General features: G+C 48.8%; 1 protein-coding gene across 5 annotated transcripts in view; it reads right to left on the bottom strand.

Annotated features, from left to right (window-relative positions):
- HIPK2 (homeodomain interacting protein kinase 2) overlaps positions 1–27,367 on the bottom strand; it is a 668,258-nt gene that overhangs the window by 38,341 nt on the left and 602,550 nt on the right. For all 5 annotated transcript variants that reach the window (XM_069628730.1, XM_069628733.1, XM_069628732.1 and 2 more), the window contains exons 14-15: positions 19,964–20,202; positions 14,468–14,640 (exon numbers count right to left, since the gene is read on the bottom strand). In XM_069628730.1, coding sequence (XP_069484831.1) covers positions 14,468–14,640; positions 19,964–20,202 — 412 coding nt within the window. The remainder of the gene's footprint in view (positions 1–14,467; positions 14,641–19,963; positions 20,203–27,367) is intronic.

Here is a 27,367-nt window from a genome sequence, read left to right as displayed (position 1 = left end):
AATTCGATGCAGTATCTGTGGGCTATGGTGGATAATACCCAGCGGTCTGACGATATTCCCTCCCATGCTGAAAGGAACGATGTTAGCCGGCCCCCGACCGGTGATGCATGGGAGGGGACCCGAATCTTCGGGTCATTTGTTGGTATTGGGCGTGGAACCTTTGGGGCTGGAGCCGCGACCTCTTCCCCTGCCACGGCGTTGGCCTCTTTGACTGAACTGGGTGTTGTTACCCTGGTTAGAGGGCCAGTTGGTAGCAGAGTAAAATTGCTGTTGGTTTTGCTGCTGGCGTTGGCCACGAAAGGAGCGTCTATTGCCATAGCCGCGTCTGTTAGGGGGCCTAGAAATTTGGTCAAGAGTTTTGATGGTATCAAACTCTTTCCAAACTCTTTCTTCGCATGTTCTAGGGCCTCATCAACTGCTTTCCCAAACAGATGTGTTTCTTCTATGGGCTTATTTATCAGGGAAGCCTGGGTTTCCGGCTTAAATCCCGAATTGCGCAGCCAGACATGGCGTTTGAGAAGTGTTCCCTGAACCAGGGAACGGCCAGCCGTCTCTGCGGCATCTAAGGAGTTCTTTACGATGCCCTGGTTTACAAGAGTTCCCTCTGAGATTGTAGCTAACAGGCGTGAACACAGGGGTTCTAGTGCGTCCTCTGCTTCGCTGCGCAGCTTGCTCCACTGTGCATCTGCGTAGCTAGCTAGTAGGGAATTGTTATTTGCAATCTTAGTTGAAAAGGCGGCGGACGTCGTGATTCTCTTCCCAAGTGCGTAGAGCTTTTTGCCCTCTTTGTCAGGTGGTGCCTCACTAGTGGATAGTGGTACCCTTTTCCTTGTATTAGTAACTACGAGGGAGTCCGGAATAGAATGGCCTCTGATGTACAACGGGTCAGAGGGCGAAGGGCTGAAGAGCTTTTCTATCCGAGGGTTGACCCCTCTGACTAAGGCAGGATTGGAAAGGGAAGGAGTTATTCTTCTCTTTATAGAAGCCCGGAGCGGAATAGACTAACAGGGGCTTTTTCTTTAATAACTTTCTCTACAAAGTCTATGTCAGGAAGAGTCTCCCCTATGTCTATTTCAAAATGCGCTGCTGCCTTGCGCATAGTGCATTAAGTGAAGGTTGGTCATCTATGGGAGAGGTGTTTCCAATAGGTGAATCCTTGAGAGGAGAAGAGTGAAAGACATCAGGGTTTGAGTGCACTGATGGGGGTTGCCAAGGCTGCGAGGTAGCTGTATCTTCTTTGAAAGCTCCTGCACTAGTGTAAGGATCTTCTTCAAACCCCTGTTCCTCATGTTCTTCCTCTCCACCCAAACACTCATCATCCTCCTGGAGGTATTGCTCCTCTTCCGTGAGGTCATATACATCTGTAGAAGGGGGAAACAGCCTAGGAATTTTGACCCTAGGGTCATCCTGGGGCCATTCTCTTAGTCTTTTGGGTGTGGGTGGGTTTTGGTTTCCCAAAAACCTTTCCATTTTCTCCATACAAGAATGGAGTCTTTCAAGGGTCTCATGGGGGACCCCTGAATAGTCTAGAGGGGGGAAATCAGTGTTTTCACCTTCAAAACGCTTAGAACGCTCCCACAACGTCGAAGAAAGGTTTCCGTCGCCATCTGAAAAGCCCTCCGGTAGTTCTGAAGTGCTCTTAGATGAAAGGGGCCGTTCCTGGCTACTCTTATGCTCTTTCGGCGTTTCTATAGCTTTTTGTGCGGTATTCGACGTTTGTTTCGTCGTCCGCTTACGTGTGTCTTCGGAAACAATTCTCGCCAGGCTCTCGACAACGAGTTTGTCAGTAGAGAACTCTGGTGTCGACGTTGCCTGCGTTACGCATTGTTCCTCGACGGCCGCTCTATGGAGCGTTACGTCGGATGATTTTGGGGTAGCGCCCGTGTTTGATGAAAGCCCAATCGCTGGTCGCGGCTGCGTTTGCGGGTGGGGCTTGAGACCCTTACGGTCTGAGGTAGACGCCGGAGTGCCCTGCGTCCCCTTCGGCGCTGATGGATTCTTCGTCTTCGGCGAAGAAGAGCCGTGGGTTGTGTGCTTAGGCCTATGGGGTCTGTGTGCGTCCCTGTCGCCGGGGTGTTCATCCCCATGAGCAGGGCGTGAGCCGAGCCCGTCGGGGACAGACGTCGAGGAGCGCGAGTGCTCCTTCTGGGGGTTAATGACTTCCGTAACGGACGTCGAGTTATCACCCTCCTCGTCACTTTCTGTAACAGCGGCGGCGGGTTAGGAAACTGACTTCGACATAGCGTAGTCCGCCCACCTCTTAACTTTGCGTTCTTTAAGAGTTCTTGGTTTCAAGAGCTTACAGGCCGCACAGCTGTCCTCCTTATGATCGAGGGGCAAGCAACGATTACAGAGCTTGTGTTTGTCCTTCCAAGTGTATTTGCCCGTACAGCATGGGCAAAACTTAAAAGATGTCCTCTCCATAGCTGAGGCAACAATAACTGGTGATAACAACCCCAAGGGAAAGATAGGGGAGAAAGAAAGACATTCTCAAAGAGAAGATAAAAGTTCGAACCCCCACTCTCCCTACTGTATGTTGGCCGGCGAGGCCAGGCCACGTGTTCGGCAGCGCCGAAGGATCTCCTCCGTCTCTTCCCCTCCGTCGAAAACTTGCTCGGCGGAGAAGCAGCTTCACAGCTAACGTCGAGGGGAGGGATCTTTAACAATATAATAAGTATAATTAGGGACCGAGGTCCGATAGTAAGTATTTGCAATGTCTCTCTAGGAGCTCCGCGTAAGGCGACCAGAAGCTGGGCGGAAAAAAACAATCTGAGGGACCTCGACGCGTGAGGGATTATGGGTACAACGCACGTCACTATAGGGATAGTGTTACAGACACGCCTTGTCGACGTCCCCTTTTCGACTACGAAAAACAAAATGCAATACTCCGCAGTGACCACTGGATGTCGGACCTATGCACAGCATGTGATTCTAAGCAGATTAACAAACATCAGAAATATCTTTTTGCTTTCCTTGTCTGGCGGGCTTCTGCCGACGCCAGGGGAGTGCCTGCCCTTTTTCTGGTGGTGGTGACCACTAGCGAATCTGGTTCAAGCTGACTCCTAATATACAGGGGGTCAGTGGGTGCGGGTCTGAATAATTTCTCTATTCTGGGGTTGACCGCGCTCATGAGACTAGGCGCCAGTAGGGATGGGTGGATGCGTTTTAGGACAGACTGCAGGAGTGGGATAAACTGGGTGGCAGACTTTTTGTCCCCCAGAATATCTTCCACAAAGTCCTTGTTGACCCCTCCTGATTGTCGATATTAAAATGTAGTGCCGCCTTTAGTAGCAGTTCATTGTACTGAAGAAGATTGATTATTATTGCCTGTCAACAGACGAATCTGCTACCGGCCGGTCCTGGTGGTCTGGCGACTGGATCACGTAAATGTTGCCATCATCGTCGTCATAAAACTGGTCTTGGTCATAGAGGTCCCCCTGAGACCCTGGGTCTCCTTGGTTGTCATAATACAAGTCCTGAGAGGGGTCTTGGTATGTCGTAGCAAAAGTGCTTAGTGCAGGGGTGGTAGGCTGTGGCCCAAGAGGAGACTTCTTGGCAGGGGGCTGCTGTGCTGATGCCCCTGGCTGTTAAGCATCTTTAAGAATTGTCAATTGGACAGGGTGTCTGTCCATTAAATCTACAAAACTAGACATTCTCCTTATAATTTTATTGAACTGTGCAGTTGTATATTCTCATGAGGGTGGAAGCCTGACATGACAGTGGTGGCATGGGAGGGAGTTACATCCTTGTAGTGCATGGCCCCTGAGAGTCTAAGTGGGGTGAGGGGGGGAACCCTGGCTGTGTCTCTTTTAGGGCCAATGGCATCGAAAAATGTGTCTTTTTCACGACCTGACGTGTTTCTTAATTAGTTCCTGCATTTTCTGCGTTTTCTTGGGGGATGCCGAAACGCCTTTCGCCACCTGTTTTTCCACATGCGAAAGGAGGTCCTTTTTATGTACAGTGTCCGAACCGACTTTCGCTTTTGGTTTTGGGTGACTGTCGTGAGGCGAAGCGGTACGCGATGGCCCAGAGGACAGTGGAGAACCTGAGATTTCGTCCCTGGACCATGCACGGGCCTTGACGCTCGACAGTAGCATTGAGAGTCGGCCGTTGGGTATGTTTTCTGTGTCTTTGTGCTTATGTGTGCCCTGGCCGCCAGGTGCCTTCTCCATTACAGATCCGTCTGCCTGCTTCTTGGATTTGGGGGCCCTGTGAGAAACCTAAAGGTGTCTCCCTAGCTAGTCCCTGGGGATCTGTCATCCAGGTGGCCAGGACACGGCCATCGCTATTGGATCCAGTTCCTGGGGGTGGACCAGTGAGGGAGGATCACCTGGATGGGGCGGGGGGTCCTTGTGGAGTGGGAATGGGACACTGATGGGTGAGATGCAGTATCCCCCTTCTTTCAACTCCTTTTCCCCATCCTACCATGTAGGTCATTCCAAAACACTGCCACCCCCCTTTTCCGACATGAACACTTTCGCACAAAACGAAAGACAATGGACTAACACCAGAGCCATTTACCTGACATGTCCCAATACAAGGGTCAGGCAAAGTCAGACAATTGACCAAAATCACACCCACCTGATGGCCCAACAGGGATAAAAGGTGGAGCACGAGAGCACAGGACGAGCAAGGCAGATCCCATGACGTAAGAGCTAACCCAGCAAGGCAGCTTAAGAGGAGGCAAAAGACGGCACACACCAAGAGGGTGACAAGGCGAGAAGCAACCCTGCCCTTTCCGATCAGCGTATGTAGAGTGGTGAAGATGTCCATAGACATACCTCTTGGTACAGCAGGAACCTGTGTTGGTTCACGTTTCTTTCACTTATTCATTCAGGGCAGAATCGTCTGGGTCCTGAGGCTGCCCAGCCCCTTCCTGGCTGCATCGTAGCAGGTCTTTCATGATGGCTGCCGCACTCCGCCTGCACAACATATGATCTGTGGATCCGGCGAGGACAACGCTGATTGCCTGCCATCCAGCTTTTGAACCTCAGCAGGCCCGGGAGCCGGCAAGTGAACACCGGCTCCCTCTTAGGGCCGCCTCTCAGGGTAGCTTTCTGCTCTGTCTGGGCCTGTCTGGGTCCTTCAATCACAGCCACCACTCTCTTCCGGGACCTCTGTACCTCTCTCACCCTCTTTATTCTCCCCTCCAGTCCTACCTCCTCAGCTGGACACACTCTCAATGCCTTCATCCATACTGATCTCCTTCTCTCTTCCCCACTCTCCACCCCGATCTCCTGGTCTGACCGCTCCCTCCTCTCCTCCCACCTGGGAACTCTCTGCTCTCTGATAGAACCTCTCCCAGCTCTGCCAACCTCATTTGCGGACATTCGTCCGATGAAACGAGTGTCAATTGCTGCATTCGCTTCCACTTTTATCCCCCCTCCTCCCTCTACCGACTCTACTATTGACTCTGCTTTCAACATTCTACATCTCGCTATCACCAACACTCTCGATATTCTTGCCCCTGTCACGAGGATCCGTCTCAAACCTGACAGCAAGTTTAACACTTGGTATGACTCTGATATAGGGGGCCTGAAATGTAAGTGCAGAGCTGCAGTCCTCAAGCTCATCCTCTGATAAACTGGCCTGTCGCCTTCTCCAAAGGCAATATCGTCTCTCCATTCGCTCCAAGAGGCTTCACATCCAGGCCTGCGTCTCTGGAGCAACCAACAACTCTTTAAAATCTGCAAAGAACTAGCCAATCCATCTGCAGTCTCTACCTCACCTCTTCCCTCACAGGCCCTCTGTACTGCACTGGCCACTGACTTCTCTGCTAAAACTCAGGACATCCCGAGTTCTCTCTCCTCGTCCCTCCTCCCATCTCCCTACTACCCTCGGCCCCTCCTTCTCCTCCCCCTCTTTCCTCCTCCTCTCTTATCACATTGGATGAGGTCACTGGAGTAGTCCGCTCTATGAAGGTCTCTTCCAAACAGGTCTCCCCCTGCCCCTGCTCTTCCAGAACCATTAAGGACAATGCCGGCTCCCTTGCCCCTGCACTCACTGACTTCTGTAAATCACTCTTGCCACTGGGTCATTTCCCTCCTAAAAAAGGCTTTTCGCTGACCCCTTGTGACCGGCCAACTAGCACCCCATCTCTATCAATCCCTTCCTGGGGAAACCTCTGGAGAAGTTGGACTTCCACCAACTGACCTAGCATACTAAGCTTGTTAGTTGCCTGCACGACCATCAATCTGGATTTCGAGCATCCAGAGGCATGGAAACTGCTCTTCTGAACACCTGTGAAGAATTGCTCACTTCTCTTGACTCCAACTCACCCGCTGTTCTTACTCTACTCGATCTCTCCTCTGCTTTTGACACGGTCGCCCACTCCATCTTCATAAAACGGCTCCATGATACACTTGGTATCTCAGAGTGGGCACTGGACTAGCTGACCTCCTTCCTCACTGACCGTCCCTCCCAGGTTACTCTGGGTTCTTTCTCCTCGCCCCCTTCTATCTCCACTTGTGGTGTTCCCCAGGGCTCTATCCTTTCACCTTGGATCTTTAACGTCTATCTCGCCCCTCTTGCTCACCTTATCTTCACTTTCTCACTGCACTTCCAGTGTTATACAGATCACACTCAACTCTTCTTCAGACTACCCTCTGCATCTCATCTGACATCCTCTATCATTTCTGAGATTGTTCCTATCAGGACTCCTGTTCCCTCTTTTCTCCCTTCACTCTGGCCACCCTCGATGGGCTCTCCTTCCTCTGAAACCAGAAACCTGGGAGTCATCTTTGACTCCTCTCCCCCTTTCATTCCTCGGATATTGGACCTTGACCTTGCCCATTTCCAACTCTACCTCCTGAGGGGTATCCTCCCTTTTCTCACCTTTCCCCAGAAGCTTAATGTCTCCAGAGCTCTGGTTCTCTTCAGGCTGGACTATTGTATTGGTTCTCTCCGGGCTGGACTATTCTAACAGCCTCTTCCTTAATCTACCTTCTTCTCTCTGCCCCCTTCAGCTAATCCAGAATAGGGCTGCAAGACTTATCCTTGGTCTCAAGTCCAGGGACCATATCTCTCCATCCCTAAAATCTCGACACTGGCTCCCAGTTGCGTAAAGGATCAAATTGAAATCCCTCTGCATCATTCGCAAGGCTGTCTGGGGCCAGGCACCAGGCTATCTGCAACTGGTTATCACCAAATACTCCCCTTCCAAATCCTTCCGGCTCCAACTCTCTGCTTGTCAAGCGCTTCTCTAAGCAGAGAGCGGGCGGCCGTTCCCTTTCCTCAGCTGGCTCCCTCATCTACAACAGCCTCCCCCTTTCTGTCCCACTTGAGCCGGATTTCCTGAAGTTCTGCACGCACCTCAAGACTTTCCTCTTCTCCTCCTCCTTCCCTCTCTTCCTCCCGTGCTAAACCCCATAGTCGCTGTGATGGGGAATGGGTCATTATGTGTCCTTCTGGGTCCTGTTCTTCTGCCCAATCGCCCGCTGCATCCGCCCTCCCCCTGCACTTGTCTTCGGGCCTGTGTCGTCTCACTGACCTGCACTTACTGTATTGGTTGGTGACCCACCTTCAAGCAAGTAGTCACTGACTGGCACTTACCTGTTTCCTTTGCAACTGGTTCTCTGGCACTTACCTTTTGGCTGTGCAACCTGCTCTCTGGCACTCCCACCCTCTGTGGAACCTCTAGCACTTAACCCCTCCCCTGTTCCTTTTCTCTCTCTCTGCACTTGCACACTCCGTATGTTCACAAGGCCTACTAGGACCGCCTTTGTATTTTACTAATAATTGTCATCATATGCCATTGCCTTGCTGTTCCCATCCCTTTGCCCTGTGGGCACTTTGAAAAACACAATTTCCTGATGTATAAGCGCCTTACAAATGCATAAGAAAATAAATATAAATAAATAAATTGAGGCAAAGGGCTAAGAGGCTGAGATGACAGGTGAGATGGTTGAGCCCTTGCTGAGACACTGCCAAAATGGGATCAGGCTCTCCCTTACCGCCCTCCTAGTCGGAGTAAAAACCCTCTGGCAGGTCCTCCTCAGAAGGACTGGAGGATTGAATTACTGGAACTGGTCATGACACCCTGTGAGCCCACAAAGGAGACAGGGTGAAAGTGGTGTGACCTTGGTGGGTCTAGGGAGCAACGCGAGAACTGGAGGCATCTCCCACTCCAAATTCGAGCCCGTAGGAAAAGAGGCAATGACCAGGGCCTCCGGAGCAGGAAATGGTGCTGTTGTTGACGGGTCGTTGCTGGTATCGTGGGCATAGGCGTAGGCGGCAAGGCCACTCTGGGAGTGGTCATTGTCATAACTGTGACTGTAGTGTACAAGCCCCTCAACAGGATTGAAGTCATCGACGGAAAACCAGCCTTCATGGATGAAGTTGTTGACAGGGTAATCGTCGACGGGGTAGTCGTTGATGGGGTAACAGCCTTGATAGATAAGGTCTTTGACGAGTCCCTCGACAGGGTCTGTGACGACAACGAGATCGACTATGGTGGAGCCGGTGTCGGGTCCTTGGACGGGGCGTGTGTTGACAAGGTCTTATGCTTGGCCGTTGGCGTCAGCGATTTCCTTGCAGATGGAACCTGCCCATTCAAGTCTTGGAGGGGAAGGCCTGCCATATATAATACCCGTCCGCATCGTTGTCGAGATGCAAGCAGTACATGCACTAGAGGTGCCGATCTTCAATGAAGATATTTTTCAGGCCGACATTTTTCCAGGCTTTTTCTCGTGTAGCGAGGATGCTAATGGCTGACTACTTCAGTGTATGCAGTAGACATGGAGGGGCCCTTAGACGTGAGCTGCGATGTGATTTTAGGGTGAGTGGAGACTATCCTTAAGGGTGTGCAGTCTTTATTTTGTGTGTGGCATGTGACATATGTGCAGATGGTTTCCCTGGTGATGTACTGGGCTGGCCTGAATGATCTTTATGTGGTTTTAGCTTCAACCCAGACTTGACTCCGATACTACTGGGAGTCTTGCTCCAGTCAGCACCCAAGCTGCTCAAGCATTGACCCCCTAAACCTCAGGGCACTTTGATGTACGGGATTGATCCTCAGTCCTTTCACTGGGGGTTTAGCCAGTTTAATAGTCATCAGGATGCCAGGAAAAGCCGCCATAGACCAACCAGCGGCTGGCCCTTTGGAGCTAGATGCTGGCTTCGAGAACTTCAGCTTTGAAGCCTTTTTTGATAGCTGAGTGGGGGCGGGTCTGTTCCTGCCGCCCAGTTCCACAACCTTGACCACCGGATTCAAGGTTGAAGGCTTGTGTTGATTTTTTGCTGCAGCCTGCATTTTGTTCGATGTTCTTTGGGTTTATTAGGTTTAAGACGTTTACACACCAAATTGTTCTCTCTTCGACTTGGTCCCTTGGAAAGCGGTTATTAGACACAGTATGTGTAGCCATCCAAGGAATAGTCCCTCTCATGTCGAGGAGTAGAATCCGCCGCTGGTCAAGAAACAATGTTGATTGGCATCGGATCATGGCATCTAAAGAATGTTTGAAGTCAGTAAGTGCGTCGAAAAGACGATGTCGAAAACAAATTCTGAGCTATCTCACAGCGGCCAACCGATTGCAGATGAAATACAATCTGAGGATGTTGACACATGAGGAATCATGGATACTTGTACACATAGCGTAGGTATAGAGTGACAGGAACGCCTCTATCGAAGCACCCTCTTTATTTGCAAGTAAACGACTTGTACTTCCCTGGACTCATTAATAGAGAGTGATCTACGCAAAGCATTTGTACGTAAACAGATTTTAAACACCTGCAAAACATACAATAATCAATTAGTTAAATTAAAAGGAACAAAAGTCCTTTGCTTTTGTTTGTTCGGCACAGACCATATACTATTCTTTACTACATAAGAAAGAAAAGTATTTTCCTGGCATCTGCTACACAACAAAAGCAATGGAAGATGCAGAAGTAATCAGATTACGCTCTGAACAAACTCTGAATGTATGTAGCACCTGAAGTTGAGACACCATATTTCTAAGCACTTTGCCTTTCCAATTGAGGAAATGAGCATCATACAAACAAAGAACGGACATCTACTGTATTTATCCTCTTAAATACAACTCCAGTATAAATCTGACACAAATGAAACAAAACATGTAAGAACAATAAAGTCAGACAGTCATCACAGGACGTCTATAATCAATAATAAAGGTACGGCCACTCCCTCCCCATCTCACCAGTAGTGAGACATTCCAAATCATGAAATTATGCCTGCGTGATGTCGAATTTATTTTCATGATTCATTGCAAATCTTGTGAAAAGCAGGAGCAGACCGATTGTTGAGAAACCATGGATTTGCTGATTTCATTCCGTGGATCTATGCTTGATGAGGAATAAGAACTTGTGTTATTGCTGGTGGTCCTTCCTGGTCCGAAAATACCACTGCTACCATGGCCTCATCTTAAAGTGTCATTGGGAACAGATCACCAAGCAGCGAAGACCGCCAAAACTTTACGAAGGATTATCCAGACACATTATGCATCTGTTATTCAAATTCTTATCCAGAGGTGGTGTTTAAGCTCAGGGTACCGACTAAAAAAAGCTTGTAACGATGCTGCTCACAAATGGAAAACTTTGCAATGTTGGATAAAGTTTTTCGATATACATGCAGCATTACATGAGTGCGTTTTAAATTTAGTGTAGTGAAGAAAACTCAATACACTATTTTCTAGGGATATCAGGGGGAGGGGAAGGACACCCTGGTAAAAGCCCCACATACCAGCCATTTCTTAGTGAACCCAAGGTGTTTTTTTTGTCTGGTTGCTAGAGATGCCTCGGTCAAGAATCTAAGTGGGCTGATCAGTGCCAACTGTGATGCCAGAGGCATGGTTACATGGTTATGTTGGCAGGGAACGACCATGGAGACCAAGTTGAACCCAAAATAAAAGGTTTTGTACCAGTAATGCTGCCTTTTAAACAAATGCAAGAACCTGGAAAAGCCATCCTAGGATCTGTTCAGGTAGGTCAGTCCCTATTCAGAAATGTCAATGTGCATCATGAGTGTGCTAAGAAGCACTTGTGGACACAAATGCTGAATCTAAAATTGGACCGCCCTGTCCTATGTCAGACTATGTGCATTACAAAACGAGATTCATGGAGACATGATTCTCTTTTTTAAGGTATCTCTCATCCTTTAGGGATCGACAATAAATCTGAAAGTGGAACCAAGAGAAGCTGATTCAATGCCAGCATCATAGGCACATCTAATGCTTATAAATACTGCACTGCATAAACATAAGCTTCAAAGAAAAGCGGTTATAAGAAAAATAATCCTCTGCATGACCAGCTCAGCCTTTGGTCCAACCAACCGATCCTTTAAAATCTTTACATGGAACCTCTGGGAACACTCCTCAAAGGTCCTGATATAGCCATTCACCAATACGTGGACGATACTCAGTTGTAGGTGAGAGTAAAAAACCCACAGTACATCAGCGGTCTCTATGATTACCCAGCCATCGTCCAGTCCTGGATGTCGACTGCCTACCTCAAACTTAACCAAACCAAAATGGAATTTGTCCTCATCGTTCCCTTCACCGAGTAATAACTTGTCCGACAATGACTCAATGATATGCCCCTAGAAAGATTTGATTTGCAACTCTCGGATTCAGCAAGATCTTTAGGCTTCACCGTTCCCTTTACTGAGCAATAACTTGTCCTACAATGACTCAATGATATGCCCCTAGAAAGATTTGATTTGCAACTCTCGGATTCAGCAAGATCTTTAGGTTTCACTGGTGACAGCAGTCTGTCCTTCCAGGAGTACAGAGCCAAAAAGGCTCAAATGACCAGGCTCGAAATCTCCACCCTTTGCAAAATCAAACCCTTTTTTCCAGCACAGGAACTTTGGAATGTAGTGCAGGCCCTTGTGGTCTTGCACATCGATGGGGGAAATGCCCTCCTGACAGGGCTCCCAGTCACTCACTTGGCTCCCCTAAAAGCAGTCCACCACGCTGCAGCACAACTTATTATGGTTGCATGGAAATTTTACCGAATCACCCCTGTCCTACACAAACTATTATGCTTCCTCTCCGGGCCAGGATACTTTTTAAGACTGCATGTATCATTTAGAAAACAGTCACAAGAAGCACAACAGCGCACCTGGCGGCTAAACTCAATACATCTGGTGGCACACGTCCAACCAGCTTGAATCTAAACTAGTCCGCAAAAAGAGGACCCGCAAACAATCCTCCTCTTGTCAAGCACCCACCCCGTTTGGGGATAACGTCCTTTCATCGACGGGTGGAATTTCGATGAGTTTTTTAACTAATATTTTTTAGCAAAAAAAACTTGTCGAAATATATAGGCGGGGTTGGGAAAGTGTATATGATGGGTGGGAGGGTCAGGAATAGTTCAAAAAACAATAGGGGATGGTGGCTTGGGGTGAACCCCCCAAAAATATAAAATTAATTAATTTTGATGAGTTTTTTCAGCAAAAAATACTTGTAAAAAAACCAACGAAATTCCGACCATTGAAGAAATGACATAAAACCCCCTTTTGGAACTCTATCCCAGTATAGGCTCAGAATGACCCCACAATTTTCTAATTTAGCAAACATCCCAAAAGATGGGATTTTCAACAACTCCTGATCAAGGACTATTCCCAATGGATGCACAGACAGCAACTCACAGTAGTGCTCTAATGTTAAAAGATGCCTGCCCAAATGCTGGCTACCCACAGCCTGCACAGCACTCTGATGCTCTTGAGGTAGGCCCGCGCTTTAAACAATAACATTTTGTTTAAAATAAAATTAAAATAAACTCAGAAAAACAGAAAACCCATGAATCCATGGAAAAGAAAGAACAACTACAAAGTCTCATTTGGTGGAGGGAAAAAAGAAAAAGATCTTGGCAGGACTCAGGAAAGCTCATGGCAAGTTTCAGAGAATACAAAGTACGGGCCACCGGGGATTGGACAAAGGCAGTTTCCAGTTCCATCACAATGTGTTGTAAATCCCTATCTAGTTGAGAATACAAAGGAGACTATAAAAAACTGTTTTTCTGTAACTGAAACACAGTCTATAACATTAATAACGCAATTTATTTTATTTATTGGATTTATTGTTTGCTGGTTAGGGGCTTATACAATAAGAATATACTGTTTCCAAGTGCCCACATGGCAGGGAGGGTGGGAGCGTACATTACACCATCATATTAAGAGCTGAGAGGAAGAGGGACAAACCTACTATGCCTTGTGAGTATTCAGAACGTGCAAGTGCAGAAAGGAAGAGGTAAGAGGGGTAGGTGCTGGGGAGTCTCAGTATGTGGGAGAGCCATAGAGGAAGTGCTAGGAATGTTGAGTGCTACAAGGCCAGAGCCGCGGGAGGTGTAAGTGCGAGTCTCCAGAGCGGAAGGTGTGCAGATGCAAAGTGCTGTGGATAGACAGGAGCCGGAAGTAATCAGTGAGGGATGTCAAGGCCCCGAAGATACACAAGGGCCAAGGACACAGATTCAGCAACTGCAGGACTAGCAGAGGAGAGAAGCTGGGAAGGAGGAGGAAACAAGGAAAGTCTTAAGGAGCGTCCGGAATGTGAGAAGGTCCTGCTCAAGGCGGAGGGGAAGGGAAAGGCTATTTCAAAGGAGGGGGCACACAGAGGAAAGTGAGCGACCCCCTGCCCTCTTTTTAGCAAAACGCTTTACACACAAAGTGTTGGTGCCAGAGAAGCGAAGAGGCCAGCTGGGAGAGTATTTAGTGAGATAGAGTTGAAAATAGTGTGGTCCCTGGGACCAGACAGCCTTGTGGATGATGCCGAGGGATTTGAATTTAATCTGTGTAGCAACCGGGAGCCAGTGAAGACCTTTTTGGGCAGATGAGATGCGGTCCCTAGACTTAAGGCCAAGGATAAGTCTCACTGCTCTATTCTAGATAGGCTGAAGGGGCCGCAGAGTGGAGGAAGGAAGATTCAGTAGAAGGCTATTACAGTAGTCAAGTCTAGAGAGAACTAGAGCTTGGGTCACATTGAGCCTCTGCAGGAAAGTGAGAAAAGGTAGAATTCTTTGGAGAAGGAAGAGCTGGTAGTTGGACTTCTTGGCAATATCCTGAGTGTGAGGGAGGAAGGAGAGAGTGGAGTCGAAGATGACTCCAAGGTTTCTGGTCTCAGTTGAAGGAGCAGGCGGAAAAGCCATGGAGGAAGGCCAGAATGAAGGGAAGAAAGAGGGAGCAGGGGTCCCAATGCAAAGGATCTCAGTTTTAAAGGTGTTTAGGCAGAGATCATTGGAGGCGCACCAGGACTGAATAGCAGGAAGGCAGTCAAGAATGATGGGGGTGCCAGAGGGTCAGCAGGGAGTCTGAAGAAGAGACTCTTCTATAATAGGTTTTTATATATCATTTGCTGTTGTAGTCTAGGCCTTTTTCTGGTGTCTCTATCACCCAAGTCAACAAAACCTTGCCAAAATTAGTATTTTTTCCACAGTGCAACTGGGCATGCACTCACGCCAAACACAATGGCAATCAAAACTCTTAAGACACACACAGGCTGGGACCCGTCCTTACCTGGCTGAGGTTCAAGGGCTGCTGTTGCTGGAAGGAGGGGACACCCAACCGCTGCTGGCGGTACGAGATAGCTCCTGATGAGCCCCCTGAAGCGTGGGTGCTGGCTGTGCTCACCAGACTGGAAGTTGATGGTTTGGACTTGCAGGTCGGTGCAGTGTGGCTGGTTGTGGTGTCTGCAACCATAAAAGTAACTGAGGTGAGCAATATAAAGATGGTTATGTCATGGGAGGCCACCCATTCTGCCTCCGCGGGGTAATAGCAGCATGTGAGATACCATTTCATGTCAGCATTCCCGTCATATATGTGAACTAGCATTGGCCTGGCAAGGCCCAGTAGAATGTAGTGCCTTGAAGCAGGTAATGGGCTCCATCCTTAAATAGCAGTGCACCATGACAATTAAGAAATAGCGACTTAGTGCTTCATGCAGCAGAAGATATTCAAAGCGCTAGAGGCGTGCATTAGCTTCAACTTTCAACTTGCAAAGCAGCTACTAGCAAGAAGTGTGTTTTTATGTATAACTATTTATTATAGCACAGCAAAGCGCTTAGCAGCCTTACATAATGTGTTCATTCATACAAGCATGCATACAAACATGTTCTCAAATGTAGATATAAGCGGATTCAAGCAAGAACCAAATATGCTAAAATCACTGCACTAGCAGGCCGCGCGTTCAGCCGGTAAACTGCCGTGTAGAGCCAGAGCACAGACAAATACGTAAGAGGCCTTGACGTCGGTCCTACTACACTGATAAAACGGCCAGACACTTCAGAGTAAGATGCTCCTCGAGCGACTTGCGAAGGAACAGATAATGGCGTCATGTGAATGGTGATTTAAACCTCATGTGGGGTTGGAAAGGGCTTTCTATGCGAATGAGGCCCATGCGTGTGAATTGGTTTGATCACTGAAGAGACCTGTTACTCACCATACAAAGGTGTTTTGATTCTATGTGAACTTGAAGAGTTGGAATATTGTGTTTATACTAGAGAGATTGCATGAGGGAATTTCATCATGTCTAAATAAATGCTTCTTTTTTCGGCTAGTCTTTCTTGACTCTGAGAAACGTTGGTACAGTGAGATGCTAAATGAGTAGGTAACACTGTGTTATGCAATGCATGTTATGCCTGTCTGCCTTCCTTTCCCTCCACCCTAACTATTATATACATTAGAGGCAGCATCGTGGACGGGGCTGCAGAGCTTGTGAGCTGATGAGTAAGCAGCCGGGTAGTTGGTAGGTTGTGAACAGAATGCTTTTACAATCAGAAAGGTTAGTTAATAGACTAATTGTGACTAATGAGGTGTGGAGGGGATACACTTCTAAACCCACTTAAATAAATTCTAATTGTAGCGAGAGCACAATCAGTACTGTATAAAAACAAGAGAAGACGTTCTCCAAGTTGTAAATCAGTGTCTGATAGCTGCACTGTCGCATACCAGAGCGCGGGAAAATACTCTCCAGATGGGAGAGGTTGAGAGGGGCTACCCCCCCCCTTATGTTCAGAGTTCAGGCTGGCTGGGGTGATCCATACACGTGACAGTTAAGGGACCCCCAAATGTGTGCCATTGCTGCCAGATGCCAAAGGGTTTACATGCTTCTGTTCTCTACTAATACCAGCTGGATTGCTCGCTTTTCAACCCTCAAGCCCTTCCTTTTATTGTAGACTGACTCTGTCATTACTCTTAATAGGTGCCAATCCCCTGTTAACAGCCACATTTGTCCATGTATGTCTTAGGTGGCAGGGGGTTCTGCCAAAGGGATAATGAAAGATGGTAAATTGGGCACAACCTCTTACTCCAAATGCCTTCACCCACATGGGCATAATTTGGAGACCTCTTTCAAGTCAGGCTTCGAATTGTTCTCTCCTTTCAGATGGAAATGCGCGGCCTGCTCACTGTTGTGGGAAGCAGTGGCTATCCTCACCCAGTTACCACAAAGGCAAGGCAGGAAGGCTCAGTGGCAACAGGCTCTGAAGACCACTTTGCTATCATCTGTGAAGAAGTCACTTGCGGGGATCTCTGACTCACTGGCACAATGCGCCCCAGCTCCCCCATTACCCCGACGGTGGTGAAGTGAAGAGAGGCAGCATGCTTCACAGTGTACCCATAGAGGAGGCATTATGGGGACGTGTAAGGTTTACTTGTAAGCATCAGAGGTGGATCACAAAGGCATTCGAAGGCCACCTGATGGATGTGAGCATGGGAACATTAATCGGATTTTCAGTGGTGTAGGGCGCATCTTTTGTGCTGAAAATATTTTTGGGAATTTCAGCGGTCTTGTATGCGGGTTATGGCCTTTTTCAGACTGCCAATGTTTTTGGGACATTCGGAGCTCTCCGACACGAGGTGCATATTTCACCTGGAAACATTGACAGTGATTCATGAGGATGTGTAGACATTACCTGGCAGCGGTGCCAAGGATCTTAAAGGTGTGCATAGTTTATCTGCCAGTGGTATGGAGGGATCCCAAGAATGTGCAAAGGTTACCAGGCAACAGTGAAGAGGGACCAGATGGAGGCATATACTTTACCTGGCCGTGAGGAGGGGCCATGTGATGGCGCATAGTTTTCCTGACAGTAGTATTGATGGCCCATATGGAAATGAATAGCTTACCTGGCAATAGTGCAGAAGAACCAGCGGGATGGGTATATTAGGCCTGGCAGCAGAGAGGGGGAACCACAGGGATGTGTAGCGCTTACCTGGCAGCAGCGGTGAGGAGGAAGAACTGGATATGTATAAAGTGCCTGGCCGTATTGAGGAGGTGCCATGATAACGTTTATACTTTATCTGCCAGCAGTGCAGAGGGCTCATGGGCTTGTGCCAGGTTTGCCTGGCACCAGTGTGCAGGGGCCATAGGGATATGTATATGTTACATGAAAACACTGTCAAAAGGCCATGGGGGAGTGTAATGTATTCCTGGCAGCAGTGCAGAGGGACAATAGGAATCTTTAGAATGTATCTGGCAGCGGCACTGAGTTGGGACCATGGGCATGCAAATAGATTGCCTGGCAATAACTCGGCGGCACCAAAGGGAGGAGTATAGTATGCCTGACAGCAGTAAGGAGGAACCATATGGATTGGTATAGTACTTGGCAGCAATGAGGGGGCACAATTGCCAGATATACAGTTACCCTGGCAGCAGCAGTCAGGAGGGACCAGAGCAATAGTTATAGTATTCTTGCCAGCAGTGATGCAGTACCATTGAGAGGTGGATAGTTTACCTGGCAGCAGCAGTGAGGAGGGACCAGGGTAGTGGGTATAGTATTCCTGCCAGCAGCGATGCGGTACCATTGAGAGGTGGATAGTTTACCTGGCAGCAGCAGTGAGGAGGGACCAGGGCAATAGGTATAGTATTCTTGCCAGCAGTGAAGCAGTACCATTGAGAGGTGGATAGTTTACCTGGCAGCAGCAGTGAGGAGGGACCAGGGTAGTGGGTATAGTATTCCTGCCAGCAGCGATGCGGTACCATTGAGAGGTGGATAGTTTACCTGGCAGCAGCAGTGAGGAGGGACCAGGGCAATAGGTATAGTATTCCTGCCAGCAATGATGCGGTACCATCGAGATGTGTACAGTTTACCTGGCAGCAGCAGTGAGGAGGGACCAGGGCAATGGGTATAGTATTCCTGCCAGCAGCGATGCAGTACCATTGAGAGGTGGATAGTTTACCTGGCAGCAGCAGTGAGGAGGGACCAGGGTAGTGGGTATAGTATTCCTGCCAGCAGCGATGCGGTACCATTGAGAGGTGGATAGTTTACCTGGCAGCAGCAGTGAGGAGGGACCAGGGCAATAGGTATAGTATTCCTGCCAGCAATGATGCGGTACCATTGAGATGTGTACAGTTTACCTGGCAGCAGCAGTGAGGAGGGACCAGGGCAATGGGTATAGTATTCCTGCCAGCAGCGATGCAGTACCATTGAGAGGTGGATAATTTACCTGGCAGCAGCAGTGAGGGGGGACCAGGGCAATAGGTATAGTATTCCTGCCAGCAGCGATGCGGTACCATTGAGATGTGTATAGTTCACTTGGCAGCAGCAGTGAGGCGGGACCAGGGCAATGTGTATAGTATTCCTGCCAGCAGTGATGCGGTACCATTGAGAGGTGGATAGTTTACCTGGCAGCAGCAGTGAGGGGGGACCAGGGCAATGGGTATATAGTATTCCTGCCAGCAGTGATGCGATACCATTGAGAGGTGGATAGTTTACCTGGCAGCAACAGTGAGGAGGGACCAGGGCAATGGGTATAGTATTCCTGCCAGCAATGATGCGGTACCATTGGGATGTGGTTAGTTTACCTGGCAGCAGCAGTGAGGGGGGACCAGGGCAATGGGTATAGTATTCCTGCCAGCAGTGATGCGGTACCATTGAGAGGTGGATAGTTTACCTGGCAGCAGCAGTGAGGGGGAACCAGGGCAATGGGTATAGTATTCCTGCCAGCAGTGATGCGGTACCATTGAGAGGTGGATAGTTTACCTGGCAGCAGCAGTGAGGGGGGGACCAGGGCAATGGGTATAGTATTCCTGCCAGCAGTGATGCGGTACCATTGAGAGGTGGATAGTTTACCTGGCAGCAGCAGTGAGGGGGGGACCAGGGCAATGGGTATAGTATTCCTGCCAGCAGTGATGCGATACCATTGAGAGGTGGATAGTTTACCTGGCAGCAGCAGTGAGGAGGGACCAGGGCAATAGGTATAGTATTCCTGCCAGCAATGATGCGGTACCATTGAGATGTGTACAGTTTACCTGGCAGCAGCAGTGAGGGGGGACCAGGGCAATGGGTATATAGTATTCCTGCCAGCAGTGATGCGGTACCATTGGGATGTGGTTAGTTTACCTGGCAGCAGCAGTGAGGAGGGACCAGGGCAATGGTTATAGTATTCCTGCCAGCAGTGATGCGGTACCATTGAGAGGTGGATAGTTTACCTGGCAGTGTGGATGTCCATAGTATACCCGGCACCACTAAGGTGGATCAAAGGGATGTGTATAGTATGTCTGGAAGCAGTGAGGAAGGGTGATATAGGTTGTTTAGTATATGTGGCAGCAGTGAGGTGGTGAGGTGGGGGAGGCATGGGGATGTATTGTGTGTGCCTGACATCAGTGTAGGGGTACCATACCGATGTATGTAGTTTACCTGGCAGCAGCAGTGAGGGATGACAAAAGGGATATATATAGTATACCTGGCAGCAGTATCGAGTGATGATGCAGATATATGTAGTATCCATGGCAACAGTGTGAAGGAACCATAAGGATGTATGTATAGTTTACCTGACAGCAGCAGTGAGGAGCAACCATATATCTTCCAGAGTTGGAGTGACATTGGAGATATGTATATAGTAATCATGGAAACAGAGAGAAGGAACCATGGTAAGGTGTATATTTTACCTGGAAGCAGTGAGGCGGAATCCTGGAGACCAATATAGTGTACCTGGCTGCAGCAGTGGGGGATGGATTACAAGGATTTGCATAGTTCAACTGGCAGCAGCAAGCCAGAATATTAGAATCGTTACCTGGAAGAAGTCTATCACACTCCACTAGCACCTCACTGGGCTGAGTCTTCAGTGGTGGTACAATGATGGTGCGAGGGTTCCCAATGCTGTGGGACTCCACAGAGACTTTACTGTCACTGTGTTGCGCGGCGGGCTGGCGCTGTTGCGTGGTCTGCGGGCTGGTGTTGCTGGAGGTGTTGGAGTTAGGAGAGTCGTGCACAGTGACACAGCTGATGACGTTCTTCCTTTGCTTCGGTATGCTACAGAAAAAGAGATCTGCGGTTAACAAAAGCATTGCAACCAAATATGAGCTAAAAGCATAAATGTCCTCACAACAGTACACATTCGCACTTTCTGAGAACCAGTGCACACCTGCCCTAGCCTGATGGCGAAAGTTTAGATTGTATGCTACTTCAATCCCCAGCCTTTGCTGAAAGTGCCCGCAAGCTTGGCATGCAGTGATAACTGTAGATCAGATGCATGCAACCTGTGGCTCTTCGGATGTTTTGCACTACACTCCCCTCCCCTCAGCCCTAGCTAGCACAGTCAATCATGAAGGGTTATGGGATCATAGTCCACAACATCTGGAGAGCCGAAGATTGTAGACCCATGCCACAGGGAAATATCAACCCGCACCCCAACCAAAAACTTCATGATATCATGAGTCTCTCCACCTGATTTGTACATGCAATATTGAATCATAGCCTATGCCTGAGTGCTGCCATGATTGCTTGCTATTCCCATCCTTGATTTGTTCTCTGTTCTTCACTCAATAGTTTTGCATATAACGAAACCAAAAAACAGATGCAAAGATTTTAAAAACTACTGCAGCTGCGCTACTGTGTGCAGTGCCCAACATCCCCAACAGTCCATTGGAAGTTAACTAAACTGACTGGTAATGTGTAACAGGGTTCCCTGGTGAGAATGTTCTTCTTGTCATTTTCTTTGTCTCCTGAAGATCATTCATGGTAAAACAGTTTTATTTTGACTATAAAAATGTGCGCAAAGAATCTTGCGTCTCAGAAAAATGTCCAGAACATCCGGATCAACATCTGTTGGTAATGCATCTAAAATGGAAGTCTCCTGCACCTGCAACACCAGGGAATCTCGCCTGCATTATGGCATGTTAGTCTGGAAGCCATTTTGAGCATTAGATGCGAATTTGAAATTTCCAATGCAAGCCATAGCCACTAGGTGTCACTATATAATCGATATTAACGTCTGAGCCCATAATTCACGCCAGCAAGTGAAGACACGGTCAACTCTGCAGGTTCTTATTCACTTTCAGTGCTGTCAAGCAAGTACACATATGTGAGTTGCCTCCTCGACTCCAGGTCGGGGCTGGCAGCAAGCAGGCGAAGCACAGTGGCACCGGGCAATGCTGCCATCGTTTCCGAAATGCCAAAGCACCTGATTCGACGGGTGCAGAGATGGAGCTTTGGGCTTAGCAAGCATGGCTGCACCCCCTTTCAAAGCACAGGACACAAGCAGATACCACCGATTGCGCGAAAAAACCACAAAGGTGGCCGCTGTGAAAAGGTAAGGCCTGCACTATGCCAAAGCTTGTGCCACGGACAGCAAAGGTTGCAATAGGATGGGGCCAGGGGATGGAATTTGCTGTGATTAGTTTGGGTTATAGGTGTATGGCACCTATAAGCAGGGGTGGAGCCAGACTCAACCTTTGGGGGGGCTGGGTGGCAGTTTTGAAAGCTGGTAGTGAATGAGGACCATTAAAGCCCTTGCACTTTTGCCAGCCCCGTTCCTTTGAGCCCAGGAAGCTGAATAGCTATTTCACCTTCCTTTGTCCCAATCGATGCATCTTTCATCCCAATTCAGAGGCTATTGGCGTTGATCATTAGAGGTGTGGGCCATATAACAGCTGAGCCCAGCAGTTAAGCCTTTAGCTGCATCACAGGGCAGTGGCAGTGGTCTTAAAACTTATTTATGCCAACCACCCCTTGAAGAAACATTTCTACAGATGACCCCCCCCCCAAACTCAACCCTGGTCATGGGGTTAGCTGGCACCTTACTAAGGGGTTGGCTGTGGGTGACGGCATGCCAAGATGCCACCTTCTCCCAGTCTAATGCATACCACTAAACCTATTTAGTCTCAACGGAGAGGCCAGCCATGGATGCCCTGTTGGGGTCAAGAGGACATTTGGTTTGCTCGGAGGACATCAGCACGAGAACTGAATAGTGTGCTTCTGCGGCAGGAGGACTGAAGAGGGGTTGAAGCCAGCTCATCGAACCATTTGTCTCTGATTGATTCATTGCAGGTGGATGGGAAGGAGCCTATGTTTCCAATGTAAAAAAGGTCCAAAGCCTGATCACGGAGGATGGAATTTACACAGCATGGAACAGGCTTGCTCATAACATATGTCTTTTTCGTTTTGGATTCTTAATTTGCACTGCCTTCTATTCTCTCTCATCACTCGCCTTCCTCTGCTCTCTTTGCACTCTCTAAATTCTTCACACTCCCTCCTCTGCTCTGTCACCCTTCCCTCTCTCCCTCCCTCTTTCGGATGTCTGGTCTGTACTCTTGCTCACTCTTCCACACTCCCTTTTGTGTTCTTTTACTCCCTCTTGCATTCTTGATCAACGTTCTCCTTCATTCCCTTCCTATTTATTGTCCTTTGTCTTTGTCACTCCTTCCTGTTCCTTCCGTCTCACTTTTTTTCCGTCCATCCTGACTTTACATTTTGTTTAGTTTCTTCCCTTTATGCCTACAGTCCTCTTTGCTCTCCCTCTCATGCAGTCTCGTGGTTCTCTCTCACTTCCATTCCGCCCCTTCACTCAATCCTTCTTTGGCTCAGTCGCTTGGATCGTCCTCTCTCACATTCTCTTTCTTACTCTCTCTCGTGTTCTTTCATTTTCACTCCCTTTTAATCTCTCCTTTCTTCTCCATTTGCTCCGCTCTATTTTCACCTCCAATTTTGTACTTTGTTTCTTTTACCCCCCCTTCTCCACAGCACTGAAGATGTTATGCTATGTTAACATCATTTATAGAGCTCACGTACACCCATAGACATCTCGGCGCTAGGTCAGTAGCAGAGCAATCAGGGAGCCAAACGGTCTAGAATAAGAGAGTTTTCAGTGAGTGCTGAAAGGAGAGATGATTCTCGACGCTCCAAAGAGCGGCAGGGAGATCATTCCAGACCTTTCTGGCTGCGGCTGAGAAGGCCCGGCCCCCTACCTGAGACCGCTAGAATTTTAGAATGATCACAAGGTTGGCCACACCTGATCGAAGGGTCCCACTCGGGGTATATCACAGAAATGTGTGCTGTAAAAATTCCGCTCCTGGGCCATAGTAAGCCCGGTGGACCAAACAGAGGGATTTTAATATAATCCTTCCCGCCACCGGGAGCCAGTGCAGAGAGCAGACGACAGGACTAATATGGGCACAAATGGCGAGGGAGCAGCCCCCTCGCCGAAATATTCTGAAGGCGCTGCAGCCGATGAATGAGGCCCTTAGGCTGGGCAAAATAGAGGGCCTTCCAGTAATCATTGCAACTGGTAATTAGGCAGGAGACCACATGGGGACGAAGTGCCACTGGTAGAAAGGGTAGGATCTTGCGGAGCACATTCAGGGAATAGAAACCCGTTTTGCACACTGCACCTACCTGTGAGACCATAGAAAGTGAAGAAAAAAGACATACACCTAGATTCTTGACCACCGATACTGGGATAGGAAAGGCTCCCAGTGCAAGTAGCCAAAAGGAAGGCACCTAGGGGGAGGTGTAGGAAGAGGAGCCCACCACTAGAACCTTTACCTTGTCCCTGTTCAGCTTCAGTGAGTTGCTGTCCATCCAGCCCTTCACCGCCTCCAAGGACCCCCACCGCCACGACGACACATCAGTCTGGTCGAGATCTAGATGGACAAAGATCTGGGTGTCATCCGCGTAGGGGTAGCACCAGAAGTCATGAGAGCAGATGAGAGCAACTTGTGGCTGGACATAGATGTTAAACAGTATTGGGGACTGGACGGAATCCTGCGGGATACCACAGGAGAGAGAGTGAGGAGCCGAGAGAAAAGGTGGGAGAGACAACGACTGACCTAGATCTGACAGGAACAAGGCGAACCAGGCCAGGACTTGCCAGAGAGGCCAGCCAGTGCTCGGCGAGACAGCAGGATGGAGTGGTCAACGGTGTCAAATGCTGCCGATAGGTCAAGCAATATCAGGGCGCCCAGTCCACCTTTATCCACCAGCATGGCCAAATCATCAAGCACTGACACCAGGACACTCTCTGTGCCCTTGCCAGGCCGGAACCCTGCCTGGAAGGGATCAAGACCAGTCGATCTTTACAGAAAAGAAGAGAGAAGAGGTACCACCAGAGATTCTAAGAGTTTCATGAAGAAAAGAAGAAGGGAGATAGGTCGGTAGTTTGTCAGAGGGTCAAATGAGTTTTTTTTTTTTTTTTTTTTTTTAAGAAGTGGGAGGACAATGTCCTGTTTTAACTCGTAGGGAATAGTCCCACTTTGACAGGAGTGATTAATTCCAGCGCTGACCCAGGTGATCACTTCAGGAAGGCTTTCCTTTAGTACTGCCACAGGGATAGGGTCTGAAGGAGCCCTGTGCCATCCATGAGTAAGTCACCCTTCCTTCTCAGCAAGACAAACTCCCAGTACTCAAAAGCCTGGACTGTATGACCCAGTTCTATACCACATGGGTAGATTCTATAGCTTTGTGTCTGTCTCTCACTATCTCTTTCCCGCTCTCTCACTCCCTCTCTAGCTATCTGTCCTGCTGTATGCCTCGTTCTCTCTCTTTCCCTTCGCCTCTATCTCACCCTCTCGCCTCCCTTCACTCATTCAATCTCTTGCTTCCCTCACACTCGCATTCTCTTGCCTTGTGCTCGCTCATACTCATCAAATCTCCTCTATCATTCTCCATTTCCCACCTTTTCAGTTCCATCTGTCTCTCGCTGTCTCTCTCACTCCTTTCTTAGTCTGGCTCTCTGTATCCCTTGACCTCTCTTCCTGTCGCTCTTTCCCTCTGTCTCAATCTCCCTCGCCCCTTACATGTATGTGGCTGTCATGTTTCACCCTTTTGGTTCCGTTTCTCCCTTCAGCTCTGTACGTGCTGCTGATTGATTTAAGGTGCCTCTGTCCCTTCACTTTTATCCTACTCTGCTCTTTCCCCTCCTCCCACCCCCTTTCCAGTTGTTCGCTCCCTTCGGTTTTTATGCTCTCTGTGTAACAGCCACAGTTGTCACAGCTTGCCCCTTTAAGGGAACTCTGCTGTCGACTTCAGTAACCGAGAAATAAACAAAGCCAGAAACTTTCTTTCAGGCTGTGCTTATTTATATTGTGCCCATTCGGTGGAGGGAACGTCCATGGAACCTCAGATTTAATGCAGATAAGCCTAAAAGGTTTAGGTGGTGCTTCACGCTGTGGGTGCCAGCACCCCCCACCCCCTCAGAGGAGCGAGCCCCATATTTTGAAGACCACCAGAGGTTGGAGGAGTCTATTGATGTCTCGGCAGGCTTCTGTCCTTTGTCACTGTTTGCTGGTGCTGCCGGGCTGTCATGTTAATGATTGTTGAAGTATGCTGAGGTGAGAGATTTGTCATTCTCTTGTCGTCTTCCAAGCCCAGCTCTGGTGTTGCCCAAGCCTAGAAGCCGTAACTCTTACATGAGGGTACAGATAGGGTGAAATGGCATATGAGGAGGGACACACAGCTTGCGGGTGTTGTTTGATTATTTGCCCACCCATTGACTGCCCATGGCCATGGCAATCTCTGTGGCCATTCCCACCAAGTTCCTGCCTCTCCCTGCCCAAAACATCGCTTCATGTGAACTCTTTGAGCTTGCTTTAATCAAGTCTTATGTTACCATCTAACGTTGCACTCAAAATGCCTGCCAGTGTTTTTTCAAAGCAGTCTTGGGAGAGTTGATTACTTAACTGGAGTTGTAAACATGCTACAAGTGTAATAGAAATGTCTTTGCCAGGTCTGGCTTCAGCCACTCTATTTATAAGCATGATGCGTGTCCTTCACTGAACAAAAACAAGCATTGGCAGTGCCAACGGTTTTGGTTTTGTTTCAGGAGGATAGCTCAGCCTTAGAAGCAAGACGACCCTGAGCACCACAGGTTCGATCCCCGGGTCCGTGCTTAGAAACCTCTGGGTCATATCATATAGGTATTAGGCATTTGCCAGGCGCCACTATTAGATGCTCGTGTACTCGCACCACTTTGGACTTGCTGCCATCGATAGCCAGTTAATATTACAGCAGTGCCTTACCCATGTCTACACAAACTGTTGGCATTGCCAATGCTTGTTCCATTCGTCGTGACTGTCAGGTCACAAACCAACCGAAGATTCCTGAGCCTCCCCCTCAACTTCCCTGCTGCTTTACATCAATAGTTCGGAGTACTCTGATCTAAAAGCAGTGCACATTTAAATGGGGCTATGGAAGGCAAGCAGAGACTCGCCAGTGTGATGCACTGTAATTGACATGCTCTCAAAGTGATCAAGCCGAGCGATGGCCAATAGCACTCACCAACAGTGAAAAGTCATACCAAAGTATCAAGGGGGTGTGTGTGGATAAAACCAAAGCGCCCTCGCCTCTGTCTTTATTGAAGAGCTTCTGAGAGATGTCTTTGCAAAGGCTACAAGAATGTCTACAGCTGGGGACTAAGACCAAGGGCCTCATTACACGGTATGTGGTAACCATGGCGCTATTAGCACCATGGTTGCCGCCGGTATTTTACCGTGTCCGCCTTGGTGGATGGCGGAATTACCGGCCTACTCCAAGGTGAGCGGGGCCGGTAATTCCCCATTCACCGAGGCACTTCCCCATTCCCATTTTTGCCCCATAGGCTCAATGGGAATAGGGAAGGAGGTAATTACGGTAACGCAAATTGCGGTACCGTAATTAGCACCAAGGTCTCTTTGCGGACCCGTTCCTTGATGGCTGGTAAAACCAGCCGTTGAGGTCGGGTCCGGCAAAGGGACCTCGTAGTAAGGCGGTAAGGGTTTACGGTACCCTTACCGGTAAACCCTTACCGCATACCGTGTAATGAGGCCCCAAGTCCTCTGTCCCCCAGACCTCATTCCTAGTTTTGGGATGCTTTCCTGTGCTCTCAAGGTGGCCAGCCACTGGTGGAGCGTCCACTCCAGCTACGTCGCAACTGCCGGCCTGTTGGCAAAGCCACTTGATCCGCTGTTTGATGCCCCATCTCTCATCGCCTGGGCTGAGTTTTGGGCTATTACTGTCTAGGACAACCTGTAAGGACAGTCTTCTGTGACTACTGCTGACCTAGCAGGAGGGTACTTGGGTAAATGGCATAGGCACATCTGGACTGGGGCATGCCAAGAAGAGACGGATATGCACAAAGGACCCACTGCATGGGTGCGAACTCACCTGGCCACCACATTCCAGGGGCAGAGGGATAAGGTTTACCAGGGCATGGTAGTAAACGACG

The sequence above is a fragment of the Ambystoma mexicanum genome, chromosome 12 (genome assembly GCF_040938575.1).
Source record: "Ambystoma mexicanum isolate Mex_15411 chromosome 12, UKY_AmexF1_1, whole genome shotgun sequence".
Taxonomy (NCBI): domain Eukaryota; kingdom Metazoa; phylum Chordata; class Amphibia; order Caudata; family Ambystomatidae; genus Ambystoma; species Ambystoma mexicanum.
Note: the sequence above shows the minus strand (reverse complement) of the source record. Positions and strands in the feature narration are given on the sequence as shown.